This window comes from Phyllostomus discolor, chromosome X (genome assembly GCF_004126475.2).
Source record: "Phyllostomus discolor isolate MPI-MPIP mPhyDis1 chromosome X, mPhyDis1.pri.v3, whole genome shotgun sequence".
NCBI classification, from domain to species: domain Eukaryota; kingdom Metazoa; phylum Chordata; class Mammalia; order Chiroptera; family Phyllostomidae; genus Phyllostomus; species Phyllostomus discolor.
Window position 1 is genome coordinate 11,381,419 of NC_050198.1, and position 25,968 is coordinate 11,407,386.

The 25,968-nt window shown below is 43.8% G+C and overlaps 1 protein-coding gene and 1 long non-coding RNA gene across 5 annotated transcripts in view; one reads left to right on the top strand and one right to left on the bottom strand.

Annotated features, from left to right (window-relative positions):
* PCYT1B (phosphate cytidylyltransferase 1, choline, beta) overlaps positions 1–25,968 on the bottom strand; it is a 107,842-nt gene that overhangs the window by 70,715 nt on the left and 11,159 nt on the right. For 2 of the 3 annotated variants that reach the window (XM_036016715.1, XM_028522859.2), the window contains exon 1: positions 8,771–9,112. The exons of the other annotated variant lie outside the window; for it this stretch is intronic. In XM_036016715.1, coding sequence (XP_035872608.1) covers positions 8,771–8,887 — 117 coding nt within the window. In that variant the 5' untranslated portion in view covers positions 8,888–9,112. Of the gene's footprint in view, positions 1–8,770; positions 9,113–25,968 lie in introns of those variants that run through there. 3 annotated transcript variants of the gene reach the window in all.
* LOC118498539 lies at positions 3,670–24,274 on the top strand. Of its 2 annotated transcripts, XR_004901023.1 has the most exons (4): positions 3,670–8,873; positions 21,053–21,166; positions 22,312–22,394; positions 23,660–24,274. It is a non-coding gene; the product is annotated as an uncharacterized LOC118498539 (long non-coding RNA). The 2 variants fall into 2 exon arrangements; XR_004901022.1 differs by lacking the exon at positions 21,053–21,166 and having other exon boundaries at positions 3,673–8,873.

A 25,968-nucleotide genomic window follows, 5' to 3' on the forward strand; every position in this document is an offset into this window, starting at 1 on the left:
AAAACGGTTTTGAATTCATCAATTTTGATGCCTTTTAGTGCTTCTGCCATTTTTTGTTTCACCTCCTTCACATTAGCAAAACATTTCCCCTTGAGGACTTTTTTCATCTGGGGGAAGAAAAAAAAAGTTGCTGGGAGTGAGATCAGGCAAATAGGGAGAGTGGGGAATGGGGGTCATGCCTTTTTTTGGTAAAATACTGCTGAACACTCAGCACCATGTGGGCAGGTGCACTCATAAATCAGCCATCATGAAATGGACAAATGCATTGAAAGAGTGTTCAAAAAAAATTCACTGAGGCAGAACTCAGCCTCTCACAACAACACCAGCTGGTAAACTGATACAGATGGGTTTCTAGAATACTCACCTAGTGGGGGAAACCAGTACTATAAGGAGCCTGCCCTCTAGAAGATAATTCCAGTTTTTTTGGTCCCCCCTCATATAATACAGAATCTATATATTGTATTGTGTGTTCACCACCCCAAATCAAGTCTCCTTCCATCACCATTTACTTCCGCTTTCCCTCTGGCAATCACCATACTGTTGTCTGTCTGTTTTTTTTTTTTTTCTTTGCTTAATCTCTTCACCTTTTGCACCCAGCCTTCCAACAACCCTCTCCTCTGACAGCTGTCAGTCTGTTCTCCATGCATGAGTCTGTTTATATTTTGTTCGATAATCTTGTTAGTTTATCCTGCCCCTGCTACCCTACCCACCCAATCTCTCAAATATTTGAGAAATATCTCTGTCTTCTTTTCACAATTCTTTCTCTATCAGTCCTTTAAATGGTGTTTCTCAGAGTTCTATCCTAAAAAGATTCTGTGATAACACAGATTAATTTAACCACATTTCATGTAGAGACAGGCAGATAGATGTAAGGAGGCTTCTAATACCTTTAATTACAGCTCCTCTGTTTTCCTCCTGATAGGATGGCTCAGGGTCAGTTATGTTCCAGAATTACCCAGTAGTAGGATTATCCTGAGGCACTGTTGCTAACCATTTCTATTCACTTCCACTAAGACCAGGAACTGTCTTGACTCAATTTCACTCCCATCAATTTCACTACCTCAATTTTCCTTCCCTTTTCTCCATGCTGATGCCTCCCACATCTACATCTCCAGCTCAGAACTCTCTCCTGAGTTTCAAAATCAAACATTAAATACACAAAGGGAAGTCCCCATGGTTTCCCTAACATAACTCTCACAAACTGCTGTCACCTGATGCTCCCATCTCAGTGAAGACACCCACTCACTGGAACCAGAAAACTGAATCTTCCTTGATACTGCCCTACCTTCAGACTCAGTTATCAAATCCTGGGGTATTTACCTCCTAATGTATCCCATATCCATCTGGTTCTCTCCTTCTCCACTGCCCCAACCAGTAACTTCAAGCATTCTCATTTACATTACAGCAACAGGCTCCTAATTAAAACAGAATGGGATTGCACAAAAAATCAGTGAAAAATATGAAGTAAGGAGACTTCCGGCCAAGATGGAGGCATAGGTGGACACACTGTACCTCCACGCACAACTAAGGCAGGAACAACAACAATTTAGACACAGAATAACATCCAGAAATGACAGAAAATTTATCTGACTGGAAGTCGGACAACCAAGAAGTTGAATTAGACCTGTGCATCCAGACCGGTAGGAGGAGCTGAGGGTCAGGTCACGGCGCGGAGAGCAGAGAGCAGTGGGACTGGTGCGTAAGATATCCCGGGATGTGTAAGGCATCCGGGGCGCACAGGAACGCAGCGGGTGGACCTGAGCGTGCAGGTGGCAGCTGGCAGACCCCGATCCAGGGGTGGCAACCAGCAACCAGCAACCAGCAGACCCAGTGAGGCGGTGATTGCAAAGCAAGGCAGGACACGCAACCCAGGATCCCAGTGCTGGGAAATAGAGCCTCGGGACACTGACTGAGGACATCTGTGGGAATTGAGGCACGTGGAGAGACACCCATACTCACGGGGGAGGTCCTTGGAGGGTCCCACAGTGTGCACAAGCCCACCCACATGGGAATTGGCACCAGAGAGCCCAGTTTGCTTGGGGGAAGCAGCAGAGGGGACTAAGGTCCCACAGAGAACTGAGCAAGTGCCATTGTTCCCTCTCGACCCCGCCCCCACATACAACATCACAACCTAGCGACTCGGGTGCCCTGCCCTGGTGAACACCTAAGGCTCCGCCTCTTACTGTAACAGGTGCAACCAGACCCCCCCCCCCAAAAAGAGAGAGATGGCTCAAACAGAAGAACAAATCAAAGCCCCAGAACCCATCCTTTTGAGCAACCAAGAGATAGCTAACCTATCAGATGCACAGTTCAAAACACTGGTGATCAGGATGCTCATAGAATTGGTTGATTTTGGTGGCAAATTTGATGAACATATGCAGGCTACAATTAGAAAAATGAAAAATGCATAGGAAACCAATAGTGATGGGAAGGAAACTGGGACTGAAAACAATAGAGTGGACCAAAAGGAAGAAAGAAACAACCAAACAGGAAAGAATGGAGAAATAAGAATTCAAAAAGATGAGGAGAAGCTTAGGAACCTCCAGGACATCCTTAAACGTTCCAACATCCAAATTATAGGGGTACCAGAAGGAGAAGAGGAAGAATCAGAAATTGAAAACTTATTTGAACAAATAATAAAGGAGAACTTCCCCATTCTGGCAAAGGAAATGGGCTTTCAGGAAGTCCAGGCAGCTCAGAGAGTCCCAAAGAAGTTGGACCCAAGAAGGAACACACCAAGGCACATCAGAATTACATTAGCCAAGGTAAAAATGAAGGAGAGAATCCTAGAAGCAGCAAGAGATAAGGAGACAGTAACCTACAAAGGAGTTCCCATCAGACTGTCAGCTGATTTCTCAAAAGAGATCTTATAGGCAAGAAGGGGCTGGAAAGAAGTATTCCAAGTCATGAAAGACAAGGACCTACATCCCAGATTGCTCTATCCAGCAAAGCTTTCATTTAGAATGGAAGGGCAGATAAAGTGCTTCTCAGATAAGGTCAAGTTAAAGGAGTTCATCATCACCAAGCCCTTATTTTATGAAATGTTAAAGGGACTTATCTAAGAAAAGAAGATAAAAAAACATGTATAGTAAAAAGACAGCAAACTCACAGTTATTAAAAACCACACCTAAAACAAAAGCAAACTAAGCAAACAACTAGAACAGGAACAGAACCACAGAAATGGAGATCACATGGAGGGTTAGCAACAGGGTAGTGGGAGGAGGAGAGATGGGGAAAAGGTACAGAAAATAGGTAGCATAGATGGTAGGTAGAAAATAGCCAGGGGGAGAGCAAGAATAGTATGGGAAATGTAGAAGCTAAAGAACTTATGACACATGGACATGAACTGAAGAGGGGGAATGAGGGTGGGGGGGTGCAGGGTGGAGGGGAGTGAAGGGGGGAAATGGGACAACTTTAATAGCATAATCAATAAAATATATTTAAAAAAAAAGGAAAATATGAAGTAAAAGAAAGTGGTTTTTTTTTTTAAATCCTCACCCAAGGACATTTCTTTCATTGCTTTTTAGAGAGAGGGAGGAAGGGAGATCTTTATGAGAGAGAAACATCAACTGATTGCCTCCCATACACACGCAGACCAGGGATTGCATGTGCTCAGACCGGGGATCAAACCTGCAACCTTTCAGTTACAGGACGATGCTCCAACCAACTGAGCCACAGCGGCCAGGGTTGAAAGTGATTTTTTTTAGCCATGAGTAAATATATGTATATACTATGCAACATGAAATGTATTAATCATGGTGGCTTTTCAGAGCTCATCCTCCACTAGCCTGGGCAAGTGTCTGAGCTCTCTCTAAAGCCACATTGTGGCTACTGCACACTTGTAATTGGCTAGCCTGAATTGAGATGTGTTGCAAGTGTAATGTACACACCTGATTTCAAACTTAGTATGAAGAAAAGAATATAAAATACCTCTACATAAAATAATAAAAATTAATCATTTTCATATTGATTACATATTGAAATATTTTGGGTGTATCAGGTTATGTAAAGCCAAACTTACAAAAAAGCTCCCTTAAGGGATTTCAGCCTCCTGGCACACTTCCACATGCCAAACACTTCCACATGCCAACTACCGCCTTCTGTTAAATGGAAATGATCGTTACAGGCAGGGGCTGTGGATTACTTCTTTCATTTTCCTCCATAGCACCTGGTGCATTGCTCTGCATGAAAGTTGATAACCAGCTGGCTAACTGTGGATCCTGTTGGTAGGGGACTGAGTTTTCTCTCACTTATCTTCTATAGCCCTGCTATCACTAAATACTTTAAGTCCCCCTCACTGCCTGAGTCAGGACACATGCACCCTGTCCATTTCTATATGCTCAGACACCACAGTAAAACAAAGACCCTACCTATCTTTTTATATTTTTAACCCTTTCTTCCATAAGGAGGTTAGCATTAAGCAAATGGTGGGTTGGAAGGGTAGTGAAAGAACAAATTTAAAAGAATAGAAGAAACAAATTCATTCATTCCATGCTCAATATGCCTGACTATAATCACTCTGCAAGAAATGAATGTTGCCTTTGGACAGAGACCAGCAGGAAAATGGCTAATGATAATGCTGGACAGAATTCCAGGTGACCACAGTAAATGCCCAAGGAAGCCCATGTTTGTTTACTTTCACTAACACAGCCCATTAAGTGTCTCACTTTTAAAATGTATGCTGCTCTCAGTGGCTAAATAGATGGCAATACTAGTAAAGGAAGTCATTGATGTCTCTGGAAATCCATCATCTTTTGGCTCACCAGCCAATGAGCATCCTACCTCACAACTGATATAATGCACCTTCTGCAAGACAGCAGTCTCTTGGCACTGCTCCCCTTTGAAGGAAAGCCTGAAATGAACTCCTGCTAAAGTAGCATATTGAACAAGCCCATTTTTATTTCCAAGGCCTTCTCAGTTGATCCATGGTACACCCATCTTCATGGAAGTGACTATTGCAGGCTAGAATTACAACTTCCTTCTGACAGCAGAATGCACTCCTGGAAGAACCTGACCAAGGTTAACCGAATCCTTAAGTAGACAGCTTTCAGAGTGGCTGGGCCTTGTTAGAAAGGGTTGGCAGAACACCTGCTGGGCCCAAGGATTTGTCTAGGCAAAATCTGAGGGTTGGGGAGGCCAGAGGGCACAGTCCTTGTTCACAAGGAGTCTTTATGCCTCAGGAGTTGGGTCTCCAAAGAGGGCTGTTGCATCATATTGCCCAAGGCTATTTACTCAGTTTCTCTTCTTGACAGTCAAGGTTATGAGTCACCTTGCATCATGTTTAAGCAAGAAAATAAACAAAGAACAGAAAAGAAATCAAGGATCAAGAATAAACACTGTAATGATGGAAAGAAGAAACATGTCAAACCCATGCAGTATGGTAAAGTAGCCAGAGCCATAAGAGTGCATTTCTAAAATACCAGCTCTATCATAAAATCCAGGTAATCTTTTCCAATTTCTTTATCAGTCTTATTTAATTCTACTTATTCTCCTCTTTTTCTATATTTTCTTCCAATGAAAAATAAAGCAGGTGGAAAAACTACAGGCATACCTTTCCGAAAAAAATTCCCCTTGAACACAATTCCATTGAATCCTCAATATCCTTATCAATGTACTACTTACAAGAATCTAAAATACAGATTGCTTGTAAAGTCCTCTTAAGTATGCCAACTTCCCACTTCATTCCCTTAAAGAGCTATGCCAGGCTCTGTATCAGAGACCAGAGATACAGTGATGACAAGACAGGTTTCTACTCAACATCCCCGTGGCAAACTTTGACTCACTCTCAGGGAGCTCACCACTCTCCTTTCTGTCCGCACTGCACCTGGTAACACAATTCTTAGCATGCTGTGCTCTTATCAACCTGTATGGAAACTCTGTTTATGTTTCAGTCTGCTCTCAAACCTTTAGATCACAAAGTACTCGAGGGTTCAGAGCTCAGCCTGTAGTATGTACTCAATCAATGAGGGCTGAGTTAAACTGGATCAGAATTGATAACCTTCACTGTAAACCATATAGAGACAAACGCATGTAGACACAGGAACACTGTACACACCTTCTGAAGTGCCATGCTAAACAGACAGCCCAGTTCACTACAAAAAGGGCATTTTACACAATTGCTGAGATTTAAATAAAATTTGTACTTCCAGACAATAAGTTCACATTCTGGGGCTTGTCATGAAGTTTTATAGCCCCTATATGCTCAGGAACTTCCTTTTCCATTATCCCTAGGTAAAGTTAAGAGTTTGGGGAGCCAGTGTATGCCTCAGGTAATATAATGAGAACCACTGTGGCAATGGCTACCTTTTTTTTTAAAGATGTTTTATTATTGAGTCCTGTTTTCTCTTAACTGTATGAATTCAACATTGGTGACTATTGAGAGAAGGATCCTGTCCTCTGCAGGGCAATCTCTCAAGCCTTTTGTGCACTTTCCAAAGTTAGTTAAGCAACTCTGCAGCCACACCCTGCTGATAGTTGTGACGCTGGTGATCCACGTGTAAGTTTGGGTGAAATGCTTGAGTGCTGGGAGAAACACAGAGTTTGTATAATTTGAAATATGAAGATATTAGCAAAGCTAAAGATTAACAGAAACTACTTAAAAACTTAAAAAAGAAGTGTGAATTTAGCATTTTCACTTGGCACTAACTCCCTTCATGAATGAAGTTTGTTATTGTCATTAACATGTGCCTTGACTATTAAAGTAAAATCCTTAGCAAAGGAAAGTTGGGGTCTGAAGTGCAAATCAAAATTTAGAATATATCCCTACAATGACCAAAGTTTGATAAAAGGTGCTTCAAAAAATTTAGTGTAGTGGTTTATAAATTGCTTGCAGCCTCTATTTAAACAGAGCCAATTTTCAGTAGCTGGACAACAGGGAACATTTTTATCAAATGTAGATCAAAGCAATCACTTAATGATGGAACTTCTATACATCCTTCATTCACACACACACACACACACACACACACTTTAAGCCAGAACTACCAAAAAGATCAGAAGGGAATGTATCTCACTTAAGAGTGTGTTGTAGGGGAAAGAACTTCCTCTTTGTAGGTGCAGAGCTCTGGGTTTGAATCCCAGATCTACCCCTTGGAAGCAATGTGACTTTGGGGAAGTTGGCTTACCCTGTCTGAACCTGTTTCCTCATTTCTAAAGCGGCAGGGAAATGGAAGTATAACATTGCCAGCTTTGCATGGTTCTTGGGAGTTAACTCCAGGATGAGCTGTCACAAGTGAAAGTGAAAAGTACTTGAACTTTCTTCCCTTGATTTCCTCTGCCCACCCTCTTAGGCAGAAGCAAGCAAGGAGCAGGATAGCTAAAAGGCAAGAAGGGAAGGAAAAGAAGTTGACACAAAAGACTGAAACAATACACAAACTGGAGCTGGATGTTGCCTTTCTGTCCCTTACCCTTCCTTGACTTACCTGTCAGGAAGAAGTGTGATACAAGTTTGAACACTGGGTTTAACTTTTAAAAATATTTTTGGGTGATATGGTAACAAGTCTTTAGTGGTCAACTTTTTCTATGCTAAACCATAAGATATTTAGTGGTTTAAAGGGATCCTTTGGTAACAAACTTATTGGGATGCTTTGCACCGCATGAGAACATACGTCGTGTGTATCATTCAATAAGTGCTGGGGAGAAGTTAATATCTAATTGCCCTAAGAAAATATATTTTAAAAAACAAGCACAAGTGAACAAAGGCCCACATTGCTCTAATATAACTTCCTTTGTTTTCATGCATCAAGAAAGTTGTGCTAAGGCTGCCTTTGAACCCTTATTAACCCTTTTGAAGAAATAACAGTTCCATGATGGGTGGCTTTGGAATCTGTGAGCCCTCATTTTAGGAAAATGCTACATCACAAGATCCTTTAAAAAAAACAAACCCCTCTTTCCAGGGTCAGACTCCACAGCCAATCAAAATATTGCACCTTTTAACTTAAGGGAAATCGCTAGAGAGAAGATAGCTCTAACTAGTGTATAGTTCTAACTAGTGTATTGCGGGTTCCCCAAGCTCCACAAGACTTCAGTCCACGGAAAACCCACCACCCATTTGGTGTTTCTGATTCCTTGAGGATACACGCCGAGGTGGCTGTGAACCAGTTACTGAGCAGGAAGGAAGCTCTGAGTGCTCGGTTTGGACTCATTAAAAGGCATGCAGCCCCTAAGTAAATGTAGCTTCCCATACCTGAAGAGAAACCCTCACAGCATACCCGGAAATGCTTACAATTCATTTCAGATGATACACATTATTTCTAAATACATCATCGAGGGACTCTTTTACTTATTTTGAAATGTTCAAACGAATGGAGAAGTTTTGCTTCCATGTCGTTTTCATTTTTCCAAAACGCATTAGGCACCAACATTAGTTGAGAACCGAATCATTCCTCAGCTAGAATTGAGAACTTAACGGACTCGTCCAAAGCTTTGCGAAGAGAATACCATTTTTTAAATTGCACTGTAGAATTTTTTTTCCTTCAGACAAGAACACACTTAAAAGGAAAAAGGCCATCCCCTCCTCCCCAGGCACAAAAACACAGCAGAGCCCAAGCAGCCCGTTTCCTACCCAGCCTGTACAATAATGCTTTGTAAGCTGAGAGCAGCGCCGGGTAGAGAAGCTAAATATAAACAGCTGAGAAGGATTAGGCGGTAGCTCCATTCTCATTTACATGAAAATCCTCTAAGCATCTTTTTTCCTCGCTGGCTGCGGGCGCAAAAGGAACTCTTTTGTGCCATAGCCACGCATACATTTGCATCCTTTGTCTTTACTTACCAGTCGAGGCTGTGGGCATGTGTGCTCTATTTCCTCCATGGTTTCTGAGGGAGGCTCATTGGAAAGGGATTTTGGGATACCTGTTTCTGACTCAGCATCAGTGGTAAGTACTGGCATGGCCAGCGAATGCTCCCTCCAGTTCTACACCCTCTGTCAGTCTCCTCCCAGGCAGAGAATGTTTTCTTTGTCACGTATTTTTCTCTTCCTTACCCATCCCCCTTCTTCGTCCCTTCTTTCTATTTTCCCTGGGGGAAGTAAAGGGGTTACCCCCCACCCCCGGCCCTTTCGTTCTGAGAGAAGCCGGGAGGCAAGGCCTCAGTTTATCACTAGAACAAGCAGGCGGCACTGGAGCAGCGGTGCGGGATACAGTACCTCATTTGCATGGAGCGCGCTGGTTGGCTACTGTCATCATAGTACCACTCCGCCTGGGAGCTGCCGGGCCCCATTGGCGGCCGGCTGTGCCCACGGGGCCCGAACTTGCTGCTTTTGTGTCTTTTCTTTAATTCTGTTGCAAAGGTCTCGGTCCACTCGCGGCAAGAGACCGGGCTGCACTACCCAGATAAGCTAAAACGCTTCCGGAGGCGGGGGGCAGGAGGCCCTGAGAAAGAACATTGCAGATCTCCGCCAAAAAAAGAGACCATGTCCCTGGCCTGAGCATTTGAGGTGCTCTAGTCAGAATTTTGTCAAACAGGAGTCACTCTGAAGACAAAGCCGCTTTTGAGCCCAAACTCCCTGTGCCCACAATTGCCAGCTGGCCTCCGAGGACCTCTCAGAGGCATTTATTGTGGGCAGCTGGATGTTCACCTGCTTGATTGCGACAAGATCAGGGCAGATCCCCTGGGGCTTGGCCTCCTGGGGCCGCGACCTGGGCTTGTCCAGTGGCTGCCTTGGGGGGAACTTTGAGGGAGGTAGATTGTTTCTGATGACCTGCCTCTCACCTCCAACTGCTTCCTCCTTCAGCCACACTCCTCTTGGTCCACTATTCCGTTCCCTCAGTGAAGTCAGTGCTGTTTGCCCTTCTATACATGCCGGTTTCCTCTGCTTCATTTCCCAAGCCCCCAGCAATCAGCAAAGGCTCATGACAATCACAGAAACATCCCAGATGGGGTGTTAAAAAGGAAGTGACTTCATGTCTAAATTGGCTAGGAATATCCCCCATTTTAAGAGGGACACACACTCAAAAGGACTTATGCAGGTATCGAATCTAGTAAAATATCACACTTGTAATAACATTGATAAAAAACATGGTAATTGCTAGCATTAAGCACAGGCACAGTGCTAAGTACTTTACCTAGATCTTGTTTTATCTTCACAAGAACCCAAAGAAGTGGATCTTATTATCCCCATTTAACAGGTGAGGAACAAGCCATTGCTCAGGGCTTCAAACTTATAAGCAATAGAGCTGGGATTGGAAGGATGGAGCATGAACCAGGGATGCAGCAGGTGTAGAAAAAAAAAAAACCTAGGTAGGAGTCCTCTTAAGATAAGTCCCTGGGCTCTTAGATCTTTCACTTTAATCTAGCAGTGGTTTTCATCCAAGTGTGGTCCAGTACCAGCAGCGGCAATATCAGCATCACCTGGAAACTTGTTACAAATGCAAACATTTGGCTCCCCAGGGTCTGGGGAGGAGCTGGGATTCACATTTCTAACAAGTTCCGAGGTGGCATGATGCTGCAAGTCCAGGGACCATATTTTGAGAACCAGTAGTCCAAAAGATGGGATAAAAACACCTGCTCTGCCTCCCTCACAGAATTTGGAAGATCAAATAAGATATTATGTGAAAGCATGTTATAAATTAGAATGTGCTATACTAATGTAAGGGAGCATTATTTTTTCTTAGCCCTCCTATAAGCAAAGAGAGCCTTAAAAGAACAAAATGGGTTCTGCAGCAGAGATTGACAGTTTTAGAGCTGACCACATTAAATCAGAATGGTGTCACTTGACATCTCAGTTATTATCAATGCCTGAGAGAAGTCCAGTGATGTAAGAATTCCAGTGATACTTGGGTCATCTGAAAAGGGGTCTTCATACCTGCTTCCTATTCCTTTCTATCCTGTCTGCCTTCCTAGAAGCACAAAACACATTGAGCTGCAAGTTTAGCTCTACCAATCCCTTCAATACATTTGGGAACCCCTTTCCCACCCATGCTGAGTGACACAGCAGTGGCTCAATGTGTGGTCCTCAAAGGAGCAGCAGCACCCCTGAAATCTCATCAGAAATTCTTATGCCCCACGTCAGGCCTACTGAATTAGAAATTTAGGTGGTAGAGACCAGGAATCTGTGTTTTAATTAAAACCCCCAGGTTTTGGGGGCATTCTGCTACATACTAAAATTTGAGAACCACTGCCTAGAACCATATGATCTCATTGGAAAGTACCAAACCCCTGCTGTTGTGGACCACTGAGCTGCCAGCTTGATTCCTAATTGGTCCTCTAATTTCCTTTCTAGAATGAGAAGCTCACTTGTTCACCTGATTATTTAGTAGAGTCCTGATGTCTGGTGGAGTCCTTTCGAACCCCTCTTGCCCAAGAGCCTAGACCATGCCTTTATCGTCCCAACTAGCCGTTTCTGTCTCAAAGTGGGCAGATGCCCCTTTCCTCCCTTCCTCATCCTCCCCAGTCCCATCAAATCAAGACACTGCCTCTGCCTAAAATGAGTATATTCATTGTGTCACCCAAGTCAAACCCTTACCTATCAATGCCACTATGTTAAATCCAAGTCACACTTGACACATATTCAGCCCAAGTCCTTGAACCTCTCAAGTTAGACTTCTGTCTTGAGCATCAGCTCTATAACTACTAGCAATTCCATTCCCACTAATTCTATTCCAGCCTTGTCTTGGCTTCCTCATGCCCCTCGCCCCACAGCCCAGAGTTTGAATCTTAGTATGTCTCACAGTCCTATTGGGTAGAAATAGACTCCTTCTGGCACTACTCTTAGAGGGTTCTTTACCAGATCCATTCACTCCAGGGGCAAAGTCTTGGCTGCTATTGCAGTCTGATTCAGGAACTTCTTGATAATACTTTAATGGGTTATTTTAATTTGGGAGCTTTGTAATGGTATTAAGATGATTAGCTGAGAATGGCCAGTTAATTTAACCCTATAGAATTAAATATTCCATAACCCTTAAAGGGTTATAATGCAGGATTGCTTATAAAAGACAAAAAAGATATAATTTACATAAATAAGAGGAATGATTAAAATAAAAATAAAATACATTCACTGATATAGTATTATACATGCATTAAAAGCCATGCTTTCAAAGAAATTCTAATGCTATGGGAAATGTTAACATTATGTCAGGTTGAGAAAAGTGAGCCCAAAATACAATGCCCCAAAATGATCCCAATTATGGTTATGTACATGCCTAGAAAAAAGTACTGGAGGGAAATACACCAAGATGCTAACATTGACATCTTTAAACTGGAATTATGGGGGATTTGTTTTCTTTTTTACATGGTCCTGTCTATAACAATTATTTAAGAATAAGAGCATATATTGCCCTTATAATCAGGAAAAAAAAGTACCCCTGCTCCCAAATGCATTGACAGCTGGCTATGGGGTGGGGATGAGGCAGGCAGAGGTTAGCACGTGAGCAAATAGAAAAGTGCAGGGACACAGTGAGAGGAAACAAAGTTGAAACCGAGGAACAATGCTGTAGGTAAGGGGGTCCTATCTCCAGTTAACAGAAGCAGAGGAAACCCATTGGCAGCAGGCTGTTGAGAAAATCCCCAGAGACCAGTTGGGGACAAGACTCCTGAGTCTCGTAACCTCTGCAAGTAGGGTGTGGCTGGGGTGAGAACGTGTTAGCTCTGCTGCCCCTCACAAGCTCAGTCATCTTTCTCTCTACCATTTACTCGGTACTTCTCACACTGTTAGCACCATGCCAGGGACTTCCCACCGGCACCTGTAATCCCCACAACACCTGGTCAGAGAGAGTTGTCCCACTTTGCAGATGAGGAAACCAAGCCATATAGCCCTTCACTTCACGTTTCAGAGAGACCTACAAATGACATCATTCTTCCTGTAAACCATATCACTTCAGCAACATCAAATTGTTGAAAATACCATTCCCAAAGATCTGCAGGGAAGAACTAAAAGAATCTCTTCAGAGCAGAGCTTATTGGAGCCCTGCTTGATCCCCTCGGGCCTTATTGTGAACACCTGGCCAGCACCTGCATCTCTCTACCTCAAGGCTTTCTCTGGCCCTGGGAAACTCTTGCCCTTTGCCACTGCCTTCCCAGCATCACCACCACCAAGGCAGGGCTGAAGGACGAAAAAATTAGCAGCCTAAATCCCCAAGAGCCCTCAACCAATGACTGAAGAGTGAATATACAAATACCCAATTACTCTACATCAGTGGTCCCCCACCTTTCTGGCACCAGGGACTGGTTTTTCCGCAGATGGACATGAGGAGTCCGGAGGTAGAGCTCAGGCAGGGAGGGGTTTGTTTGGTCAGGAGGCAGAGCTCAGGTGGAGGTGGAGCAGGAGGTAGAGTTCAGGTGGTAGAGGGGCAGGAGACTGATCTCTGGGAGGAGGCAGGAGGTGAGGTGGGGCAGGAGACAGAGCTCAGGTGGGGCATCAGGAAGTGGGGGGCAGGAAGCAGACCTCATGTGGGGGCAAGGCAGGAGACAGAACTCAGGCCAGGGTGGCGGAGGCAGGAGACAGAGCTCAGGGGGCAGGTGGAGCTCAGGTAGTCAGTTAAGGGAGTGCGGGGGCAGAAGGCGGAGCTCAGGCCATTGTGGGGTATCTGGAAGTGGGGTGCAGGAGGCCAAGCTCACACAGACCAGGTGGAGGCAAGAGGTGGAGTTCAGGTGGGGGCGGGAATCAGGAAGTTGGGGGGCAGGAGGCAGAGCTGAGCACTGTGGGGGGGGGGCAGGAAGTGTGGGGACAGGAGGCCAAGCTCAGTCTGGGGCAGAGCACGAGGCACAGCTCAGGTGAGCTTCCCTAGCCACCCTGTTTCTAACAGGCCTTCGCCCCGGTGTTGGGGACCCCTGCTTTACATGACTCGAAAGTTCCCCAGTGGCATTAATTTCCAATCACCACAGTCATAAATGCCCTGACAGTGAATCCTGAGTTGGCTGCCTTCCTTTCCTCGTGTCACTCACCCACCCTCCTGTGATTGTTTTCTGGGCTCAGCTCCCAAATAAGCTATTTGAACTTGAATCCTTTTCTCAGCATCTGCTTCTGGGGGATCTCCAACTAAAGCACTATTTCACTGTCCCATCAAAAAGTTTTAATATCTGTTTTTTATGGTGAATATCTGTTTTTTATGGTGAAATGCCTTTCATATTATTACATATGGGTAAAAATGAGCCATAACAGTACTTAAAAGCCTATTTTTAAGTAGGCATCACATTTAGACTTTTTCTTTAAAAATAACCTTAAATTTTTATCTAACTTTTCAGTCTTTAAACTAGTCATGCTTCTAGATATTGTATATTCATTGTATAAAAGTATTAAGTCAATCATACTGAACATTTTAAATTATTTGGCTACAGTTTGTATGCCCATACATATATTACACTGCTCTTAATATTTATCAAGGCTGTATGCAAAGCCTCCATTTCAAGTCCTTCCCTCTTACCATCACTGCAGGCACCACTTTTTCTTTCCTGTCTCCTCTTTCTTCTTTACTCATTTTTCTCACTGCCCCAGGTTCATTACATAAGGAATGTGTCAAAAAAAACCCCAAAAAACAAAACAAAACAAAGAGAAGACGGAGGAAGCAAGGTAAAGTTCACCAAAGAATTTCAGGTTGCCTAGAGACCATTATTACCTTCTATGGAATTTTATTACTTTCATGGCTCTGTTGTGAGCCACTTCCCCAGTTTTCCACATGTGGCTTATGGTTTGGGCCTAAAATCTGATATAGTCCAGCCCTGGTGTGGCTGAGTGGGTTGGGCTTCATCCCACAAACCAAAAGGTTGCAGGTTAGATTCCCAGTCAGGGCACATGCCTGGATTTTTGGCCAGGTCCCTGGTTAGTGGCATGCAAGAGGCAACCTATTGATATTTCTCTCTTGCATGTCGATGTTTCTCTCCCTCTCTTTCTCCCTCCCTTCCCCCCTTCTCTAAAAATAAATAACTATTAACTGTTAATTTTATAAAAATAAACAAATAAACAACTGTTAATAGTAAAGAGTTTCGAATGAGAGGTTAAGTGATATTGTAACGGGTGACGGCCGTGTTGAGCTCCTGTGCTTCCCTGTTGAGCCCCTGTGGTTTGTTCCTTGTTTTAGCCAAATAAGGTAACTAGATCTAACTTCCGCATTTGGGCTCCTGTAACCTTGCTTCACCAGGTAGGCAGGAAGCTCGGGGCTATTTAAACCCTGGAAGGTCAGAGTTCGGGGCTCAGAATTTGGAGTCCCATTGTCTCCTCTGAGCCCGCGCGCGCGTAATAAAGGGTCGTGCTCCGCCATCTCTATCGCATGTGAGTTATTCTTTCCCCGCAACATTTTGGTTTCCTGACTGGGAAAACGACACGCGAAGCAGGCATTTTTCCTCCGGTGAAGATGACAGAGAGCTCGGCGGGGGAGCCCTGCCGCAGGGAAGGAGCATATGCCCTGGTTGGTTCAGGCTTCCTGGGACGGAGGCTCCCGTGCCTTGTCCCCGACCGCTCTAAGACCTGGGCGGAAAGGGAGAGACGGACCACGAACTGTCGGAGGCGGCAAATCGAAATCGGTAAGTGCCCCAGGGACGGACCGAGACCAGAGAGAGGCTGATCACCTCTCAACCGGAAAAATTCAGGAGTCTGAGCCAAGGGTCAGACCATCGGACTCCTACTCGGGGGAGAAAAAGTTGTAAACTCTATGTAACTGTGTGTATGAATGTATCTGACTCCACAAGCCAAATTAGGCTTATGGAGTCTAACTGGGACAGGCCAGGTGGGCATGCGAAAGATCCCTTTTTCCTGTTTGCGCCAATCGGGAGAATTCATCATGGGGTGGGGGGGCTTTCTGCCATAGTACTTACTATATTGTATATATGTTGGAGATCAGGCAGCAAGCCATGTGGATACACCGCCATTTTGGGTAAAATGGAGGATAAGCCTTGTGAGTGCCGCACTGTGCAGGGTGGAGCGTGCATGGGCGCCGCCATCTTGGATAACCCAGCAAGCATGGTTGCCGCCATCTTGGATGATTCAATGTGCATGGGCGCCACCATCTTGGAACAGGGCAAGCTCGCCGGCTAAGGGTTCTCTTCAGATCATGGGCTGTGTGCTGGCCTGCTGTATGGGCACTGCATCAGTCTGGTTCTCTGTGTAACTACCTCTGATAAGAATGGCTCTTGTTCTGAAGGACATGAACTGAGGTCCAAGGGTGAACATCTGACCTATAGGGTGTTTGCAGGGTCTGAGCTTCAGAAAACTGCAGGATGTCCCTGCAAAATCTAGGGAATTTTAGTGGAAGGTACCTGCAGTGCCAGGGACTTTCGGCGGCCACATACTGAGTTTAAATATAGTCTTTCCCAGAGTGGGAAAGGAACCAAGATCAAAAGAGAATGATGGTTAAATCTGAACGAGTAAAATTATGTATAAAGAATGTAAAGTTTTAAACCTGGAGTAAAGGAAACCTCAACTATTTGTTTTCTGGTTTTGTGAGAAAAGAGCAAGTTTCTAACATTGGTGATGTTTCTGATCAGAAACCCTCTGTACTTGAAGGCCTGTTTAAGGTCACCTGTAAGACCTAAGAAAGGTCGCCTGTAACCCGTCAGGGAGAATGCCTTTGCCACTCCGGACCCAGGAAGGGTCATTTGGGGCTGATGAGTGCTTCAGCCAGAGGCAAAGCAGCATGTCTCTGCGAGGCACTCATGGATACATTGGTGCAAGAGAATGCCCCTACCTGTGTATTGTTCGGGAACTCTGTGTTTTGGATTTTGCTCTGTATCTGCTCTAAAAAGGAAATTGAGGATTCCAGGGAAGGTTGAAGCTTCACACTCCGTAGGAAAGTAAATAAAAACTTTTATATATATATATATATATATATATGCACACATCTATATATATGTGTGTATATGTGTGTGTGTGTGTGTGTGTGTGCGTATATATATATATATATAAAAGTCTGTGGGAAACTGCAAAGATAAATGGAAAAGTAAAAGTTTTAGGAAGGAATTATGTGGTGTTAGTAATAGAAGGTATAAGGCATGAAGATGCAATCTTGGTGGATATCAGAAGCTGTATGAAAGAAAGAATAGAGGATTTGTGAATGTTGCAGAAAAAGTCTGTGGAAGTAAAAGTTTTGAGAAGCCTGGTAGATATCAGAAGGGAAAGGATTTTCCTTCATGCTTTGTATTTTTCTCCCTACCTGATCCCTCCTGAATTTGGCATTCTGAAGGAGTGAGTGGAGACATAAGGTTTCTTTGCCATAAAACCAATAAGATCAGTCATTAATAGTAGTTTTGTTAAGACTTTGACTGGAATGTCACGTCTGAAGGAGGTATGTATGGGTTCTGATCATCACCAAAAAGTCCTGAGGAACTGGGATTGACTTGTGAAGCTAGTGTAAGCCCATGAGAAAAGCCTGGTACTTTGGTTGGTTGTGTGGTTCATGGCAGTCTTTCCAGGGAAGGAACGCAGGTTGCTTTCATGAAAGATGGCCAAAAAGGAACCTGTGGGCACAATGGAAACCTCAAGGATCTGAGTGAAACAACTGGTACAGGCGCAGCCAGAAGGCAGATGCGTGGCTCTGCTGTGCCCCGAGGGGCGGACTGAGAAGTCAATCTAAAGGTTCCCTGTGTGAGTTAACAGCGAAGCGGAATTAAAGATCCTAAGTGATCCAGGCTGCTCTTGGTGTGTTTATGCAAACAAACAGTCAAAATGAAAAGCAGGACTCAAAGTAGTCCCTTTAATAACAGTGAGGGTGATCCTAAGTAGAAAAATTGTGGTTCAAGGAAAATCACAATGCTCAGTATTGGACACCAGAATGACGCAGCTGTCTTGAAAGCATCTTTTTGTTTGAAAGTTAAAACTGGTTATGTAATATCATCAAAGATATACAATTTATAGGTATGGAGAACCTGTCAAATTGCCATTGCTAAATGTCATTGCAGGAAAGACCTTGCAACTGAATGTCTTCCCAAAAGACAGTCTCACGGGCACAGAGACTGGTTTGGGGACTATTGTGTGAATTAACCTGTGTGCTCTTCTGTTTTCATAGGACGTATGCCTATGACTTCATTACCTGAGTAATTGCTTTCAATATAGGCCTCACTTAAGGAGCCCATTCTTCATCATTGCCCCCTGAAACTCAATGGTTTGGCTGAACTGAGTGGTTGGGTTGGTGAGCAGTTTGGGCGGTCTGTGGGCTTCACTTTAGAACTGATTTTCCCTTTTCTATCTTCATGGCTTGAACAGGAAGGGTTCAGATATCTGAAAGGAGGGAAATCCTAATATATTCCCCTCAGCCCGAGTAAAGTACAATGGGCCAGAAGAGTTTTGGATAGGTGTAGCATGCCTTGTACACCTTCCTCCAGATAAGCCATTCTTTACTTAAGTTCCTGCTTTTGTCATTTAGTGGTTATGATTTAATTGTGCCTTCCAACTCTTTCCAAATCTGTCATCTCCAGAATATGACCAGGATGCCAACGGTGCAGTAATGCCAGTCTTTGGACACCAAGCCTGCGACTTTCTGGTGACAGCCAACTCACCAGGATTCTGTAAGGTCCCTCCTCTGCGGCAGGACTCCCTCCGTGCTGCACCCCCCACCCTTCAGGGCACCCCTGACCCACGGGTAGGTAGAACAAAGTCCATTTCCAGCCGGAAGCAGTTAAAAGAAGATAAGACCTTCATCCATTGTCCTTTAAAAGAATTTAAAGTGGGTGTATATCTGAAATGAGAGATTATTACAGGGTGCAACCAAGAGAAGGGACCCCAGATGGGCATTTAAAATGGGGTCCAGAACTCAAGGCATCCAGGAGATTTTAAGATGTCTTCACCCCTTCCCCCACAGGTGTGAGTTGGGGGAGGGACACACAGAGCAAGAACATGCAGGGCTGTTTTGTAAAGCAACAGCTTTGCAGCTAATCCATGGCATAGTCATTTGACATACTTAAAGCCTTCGGCTAGTCACTTAGATATGCTGAATAGGTGTGGCCATGCTCTGGGCCAGGGAGATAAAGAAAGACTCCCCCCGCCCAAGATGTGACTGGGAGGCAGGTCCCCCGAGTTACAGCACCTGCGTGGGAGCTCGGAGAAGATTGGCTCCATAACACGGGGCCACACCTGCCCAGACCCATGATGGCAGCTGGACGGGAGTGGGTACCAGGCCGTCAACAAAGCAGCCATCACCCTCCACTGGTCATCCCAAACCCGTACACCCTCCTGAGCCAGCTTCCCCCAACAGCAACATGGTTTACCTGCCTTGATCTGAAGGATGCCTTCTCCTGCATTCCTGTGGCACCTTCCAGCCAACCCATTTTTCCCTTTGAATGGAAAAACCCGCACACAGTGCTCAAGATTCAGTTAACTTGGACTAGGCTGCCCCAGAGGTTTAAGAGCTCCCCAACCTTATTTGGGGAAGCCCTAGCAGGAGACCTGAAGCCCCTCGCTAAGGGGGGCCGGACCTGACGATTCTGCAGTACATGGATGACCTCCTCTTGGCGGCCCATCCCAGGAATGGTGCTGGGAGGGAAGGCACACGCTGCTGAAGCGCCTGGCTGAATTAAGGAAAGAACACCAGAAGCACATCCTGAACACACTCTTACTCTTCACGTCGAGTTGCAGAGGGCATGCGCTGTGTGTCTGAAGTGCCCCCACAGCCGTCCGCACAGTCCTCTGCCATGGCCCTTCATGGTGCTCCGTCAGGTGCACCTGCCCCAGCAGCCTACGAGCTCCCTCAGGGTTCCGGTGCGTTGCCCAGCGCAACGCTCAGCAACCAGGCTTGTCGGAAATACTCACAGTATGATCAGGGGTGCGGACGGAAAATGGAACCTTAGCTAAATTCTACCAGGAAACTGGACTTCCCTGGACAGACTTGCTGCTACTAGCATTACCTAGGTTGCAGGAGTCACCCCTTGGATCCACTACAGTGGGCCAAAACAGCAGCAGATCCTGAGGACCCGGGGACTAGGCCTGCACCTAGAATACCCACACTGATATCACTCCCACACTTGGGAGTGATATCCAGGACCATAGGATACCAGACCCGGAGGTGTCAGGCATATGGGACCCTGCATCCTCTGAACCTTGGTCCAGCACCTGGGGCCACAGTGACTCGTAGGGCAGCTGCCAAACGAGTGTTGGCCCTCCAGCGGTACCAACACCAGTATCAGCTGTTGCAACCCTCCCAAGGACCTCAGCCATATAGCCAGGTATATAGTGGTGCTAAAGGGATAAAAACACCTTATAGCATCAAAGGGGGGGAACGTGACAGGCAACAAGTATGTTGAGCACCTGTGCTTTGTTCTTTGTTTTAGCCAAATAAGGTAACTAGATCTGACTTCCGCATTTGGGCTTCTATAACCTTGCTTCACCATGTAGGCAGGAAGCTCAGGGATATTTAAACCCCAGAAGGTCAGAGTTCAGGGCTCAGAATTTGGAGTCCCATTGTCTCCTCTGAGCCCGCGTGTGTAATAAAGGGTCATGCTCCGCCATCTCTACTGCGTGTGAGTTATTCTTTCCTGCAACAATATGAGCAAGGCCACACAGTTAATGACATAAGTATCCCTTGAATCCAGGTCTCTTGAATCAAAGTTCACTCTATTTTCAACCAAGCTACACTGGATTTGCTCTGTTAATAAGGTTGCTAACTCATATGTATCTCATCATCCAAAAATAAACCCTTTACTCCTCTTCTACTAAATTCATGTAACATGAAATACTCTTCACTTGTATATTTATTCAATTTATGGATCTGGACTCATTGTTGGTGGTTGAATTTACTTATGACAGAAAAATAAGCATAGATACATTGCCAGATTCACAGGTGGGTAAAGAGGCAGGCTTGATACAGGTCTATGACCAGTAAGGGCCATTAGGGGAAAAAAATAGTGGTCAGACATAAAAAGCACTCAGAGCTTCACAACTTATTTTTTGAAAAACAAAATCAAGAAGATAGAATGAAAGTACTTGAGTTTATTCTTCAAGGATTTTCTTCTTTTTCCAGCTTCTATAATAACCAAAGAAGAATTGACTTGCACTCATTCATTTGACCCAAATTTACTGAGTTTAAAGATAGTTGTAAGGTGCCAGGAAGCAACTGCACAGACCCAACATGACCAACCTACTACATGAACGCAAATGCCACTAACGCAATGTCATCTTACACCTTATATTTCAAAGAAATGAATATTTGACATGAGTCAGAGAGATGAGCAGCAAAGAGCTCCAGTTCTTAGCGCTCAAAGACACCATACCATAGTGGTTGTGCCTGTGTTTGAGAAGGTCCTGAAAGAGGTAAGTTGGTTTTCATCAAAGTAAGACATATTATCTAAATGCTGATGATAAAATCTGTGGTAAATATGATGTATTTTGTTTTGCTGTAGCAGAACAGATATGGTAACAGCTTTTTATTTTGCATAAATTAAAATTGCCCTTAGCTGGAATAAATCATTCTTATTGACATTAGCAGCTGTGTAGTCAGTAAAGAATTATTGTTGCTATTACTTGGTGGTATTTATAAACACTTTTATTTTCTAAGTGCTTTACAATCACTTATTGTCTAATTAATATCTAATCATCTGTTTACAAGTAATAATCACACATGTAGTGCAGTATAATCAAAACTCCAAATGCAGCCGCCATCACTCAAGAATGTTGTGTAAATTTTGGTCCCTCCTTCATGGGGTTTGGGTCCAGACATACGGCTGAAATAGATAATACAAGAGAAAAAATGAATGAAGATTCCTCACTTGGATTTGAGCATAGTTTGGATTCACTACTTTTATGTGCCAAATATATTATCTGAATGTCAGTGGGTAAGTAAGAATATAGGTAATTTTCAACATTTAATGGCTCAATTACACAGACATATAATATTTGTAATTTATTTAATCCACAAAATTGTATAATAATGTATAATAAATGTTCAAGGGCAGGCAACAACTTAACATTGGAACTGTTAGTCACAATCACCAATCAGTGATTTTCATGAAAAAGATCAAATGTAGCAAAGTTGGCTCAGGGACCTTCAAGGTTAACCTAACCAGGTTCAAGTCTAGACCAAGCTATGGCCGGTACAAACACCTGTCAGTCTTAATCATCCAATGTAAGTGGATGTACTGCCCTTGCCCTTCAGTCTTCCCAAGTGTTATTCTACAAGCAATTATGGGAACCATAAAAGGATTTTTCAAAGCAGGTGAGTGATAGGCATAATATTCTAGATTCTGCACCCCTCACCCCACCACCCAGGAAAATTTTGCCTACAAATAGAATTGCTTCCTTGCATTGTGGGCGTTTTATATACATCATGTTTTCTGATGCTATTCTCAAACTGTCCTCTAGAATAGTTGCCCGAATTTACACATCTGATATTCCCAAAGAGTTGTCTTTGTTGGTTATTGACCTGCCACAACCAGTTCTCTTCCTTGCTTTCCCACCAGGCGGTTTCCTGGTACTGCAGCAAATACTGCACAATCCTGAGGAGTGCACCTTCTCAATTGATACAAATGTGCTTGACTGGCAAGTGAGTAATCAAGACCCTGATGCCAGGATCGATAATTTTTTTTTATTGATTTTTATAGAGAGAGGGGAAGGGGAGAGTGAGAGAGACATGGATCTGTTATTCTACTTATTTATGCATCCATTGCTTGCTTCTTATATGTGCTCTGACCAGGGATCAAACCCACAACCTCGGTGTATTGGGACAACACTCTACACAGCCAGGGCCAGGACAGATAAATTCCTTAACAAGTAAACTATTATTACGATGCCTGGATTTTATACTAATCGATTATGAACAGCATGGAGTCCAAAGTGAAATCTTCATCTTCCAAAATCTGCACTCAGAATTGTTAAATGCTCAAAGAGATTTGGTTTAATCTTCTGTATTAGTTTCCTATTGCCGCTGTAACAATTTACCACGAAAGTAATGGTTTAAAACAACACAAATTCATTATCTTAAAGTTCTGGGAGTCAGAAGTCTGAAATGAATCTTGGTGGCTTAAAATCAATGTATCAGCAAGACTGCATTTCTTCTGGAGGCTCTAGGAGAAAATGTTTCCTTGCTTTTTCCAGCTTCTAGAGCTACCCACATTACTGGGCTCCTGACCCTCTTCCTTCCATCTTCAAAGCCAGCAATTGTATCACTCCAGCCTCTATCTGCTTCAGTAATCACATCTCTCACTATCCTGCCTGCCTCTTTTCACTCCAAAGGACCCTTGTGATCACCTTGGGCTCACTTGGATAATCCAGGATAATCTCAAGATCTTTAACTTAATCACATCTGTAAAACCCCTTTTACCTTGTAAAGTCACATACTCCCAGATTCTGGGAATTAGAATGTGGACATCTTGGCAGGGGGCACTATTCTGCCTACCACACCTTCCTTAGCATGAGCTGGACCTGGTATCTCATCTCCAGATACTCCAACAATATAGTGTCTATCATTTCAATACTTAGTAATTTATGAAACCCTACTCTGTGTCAGGCACAGGGACTGTGTTAGGTTTGCATATAAGAATCAGTGGTTGGAGAGGTTAAATAAGTTGCTCAAGGTCAGTGGCAGAGCTGAATTTCAACTCAGGCCTGCTGGACTTCAAAGCCCTCACCCCTGCTCATTGTACGCTGCCCCTAAAGCTCAACATATCCCATGCTGTGTTCAGTTTGTTCTCTGTGCATAGCCTTCATGTTGAAAGCTTTTCATTTAGTTCGATGTTTAATGATTCTACTTAGCTAGATAAAAAACCTTTTATTTAGGCTCTATAAATCCCATATTTGACTCACTCATAGGTGCTGGTGGATAATATCATCATGAAACACTCATTCAAGATGATGTCTCCACATGCGCTAATAAATCTTCCAAACAGTAGCATCCGATGGGTTCTTCCTCCATAACAGAAACAGAAGTGGACTCACTAGGTTATGTTCTCTTTGAGTGAAATGTAACTCTCTGAATAACACCAGGTGGTGCCAATGAGAAATGGTCTTTCCAAAGGCCCATGAGTGTATCAAATATGTTTTTCTTGAAAAAAACAGAGCCCAACACTTTAGGAGTCCAAGTTCATGTCTTAAAGTCTCTCATTGTCTCTGAATCTTTTCACAAGTTTCTCAACCTTCAATTTGATTTGATGTTCTGTCATCCTCCCAGGTGTTGCCTGAGGCCCACACTTTGAGTAACACTGTTTTAGAGCAAAACTGTGAAGGTAAAAATACTCAAGAGAATATACAAAATCTATTGTCCTTTCTTTTAAAAGGATACAAACTGTCAAAGGGACTCAGGAGTCAATTTGGAGAGACTCCTGCCAGCCAAAGATGGAAACTTTAAGCATCAGTAAGGATAAAGAACTGCAATAGATTGAAATCCGTCAAGTATGTTTAAAATGTTTTATTTATTTTTTAGAGAGAGGGGAAAAGAGGGAGAATGAGAGGGAGAGAAACACCAGTGTGCAAAAGAAACATCGATTGGTTGCCTCCTGCATGCTCCCAACTGGTGACCTAGACCAAAACCCAGGCATGTGTCACAACCGGGAATCAAACCGGCAACCTTTCAGTCCACAGGGTGGCGCTCAATCCATTGAGTCACACCAACCAGGGCACCATCAAGTATGTTTAAATCTGTGAATTCATCATACCACAAAACCCAAACAAACTAAAAAAAACTCGGTTGTCTGCATTGGAGAATGCAAGGGAGAGAGAAAAAAAAAAAAGCATTATCTTGAAAACTGGGAACCAGAGGAAAAGAATCAAGCATTTATATTACCATTCTCATACAAACTGTATGTAGAAAGTGTATCGTCTGCCCTGGCTGGTGTGGCTCAGTGGATTGAGTGCCGGCCTGTAAACCAGTTCAATTCCCAGTCAGGGCACATGCCTGGGTTGCGGACCAGGTTCCCAGTAGAGGACACATGAGGGGCAACCACACATTGATGTTTCTTTCCTTCTCTTCCTCCCTTACCCCTCTCTAGAAATAAATAAAAAATTTTTAAAGAAAAGAAATGTATTATCTTAGAATGAGTAATGAAGAAGGTATTATTATTGGTGGAAGTGGAGTTGTGGTGTTGTGAGGAAAAGAATTTCCTGAGACCCTCATGGAAGGATGGAGTTCCATAGTAAACTTTATTGATGATGTAAAATTAAAGGGGTTCCCTTCCTGACTGCTCAATGTCCCCTTTCCATCTGTCTTGCCATAGAAAAGGTCCAATCTTGTCTTCTATAGGGCCAGCATAAAGGCCAGTGCCCACAGTTTCTGCTCTGTATCAAAGTACAGTCCAGTCTAGCATCTGGCTAGGTTAGCTTGTATTCCCAGCTTCAATTTATTACTGTGCTGAGGTAGTCAGACTCCTGCCTGGAGCCTGCATGTGCAGTCCACATAGCCATTGGCCACACAGCTGCTCAGGCCACGTGGCTATGCAGAGAGGATGTGCACATGCATGGGGCAAGTGTGTTACCAGGTGGGTGAGAGAGGGCTTCTTTGCTCCTGTAGGATTCTATTAGCTTGGGCTTGGGAGAGACCAGGTGCTTTTTCAAATTTGCTAATGAAGTTTCCAAGTTTTCATGGGCTTTTGATAGGTTTACACCCACCAGTTAGACTGACAGGACTCTTTGATCAATCACCTCTTCCTGTGCCCCTCAACAATCTTGTACCAGAATGGGGAAGGGAGGGGTGTTAATCTGCTTGGCGGAGCAATACCATAATTCCCTGGGGTGTGAAGCCCTAGCTTCCTGGCTAGGCAAGCAGGCTCATACTCCCCATTTTATTAAAGCTCAATGTCTAAGTCCTTTTCCTCCCCTTTCCCGTTGATAATTAGCTAAATACCAACGGTGACAGTGAAGGTAATAAGGTAATGAAGTAGACTATCCCTATTTTATAACACCCAATGAGTGATTGGATCTAGGCATCAAGCACCAACAATTGTTAACATGACAAAAAGGCAGACAACCCCAAATGTTACATATATCTGCTAGAAGTACCTGCACCACCTATAAAGTAGTTTGCCAAGTCAATATCAATAGAACCTGGCTGTGATCACACCTCTTTTTTGTTGTTGTTGTTTTTTTTAAGATTTTATTTATTTACTTTTGAGAGAGAGAGAGAGAGA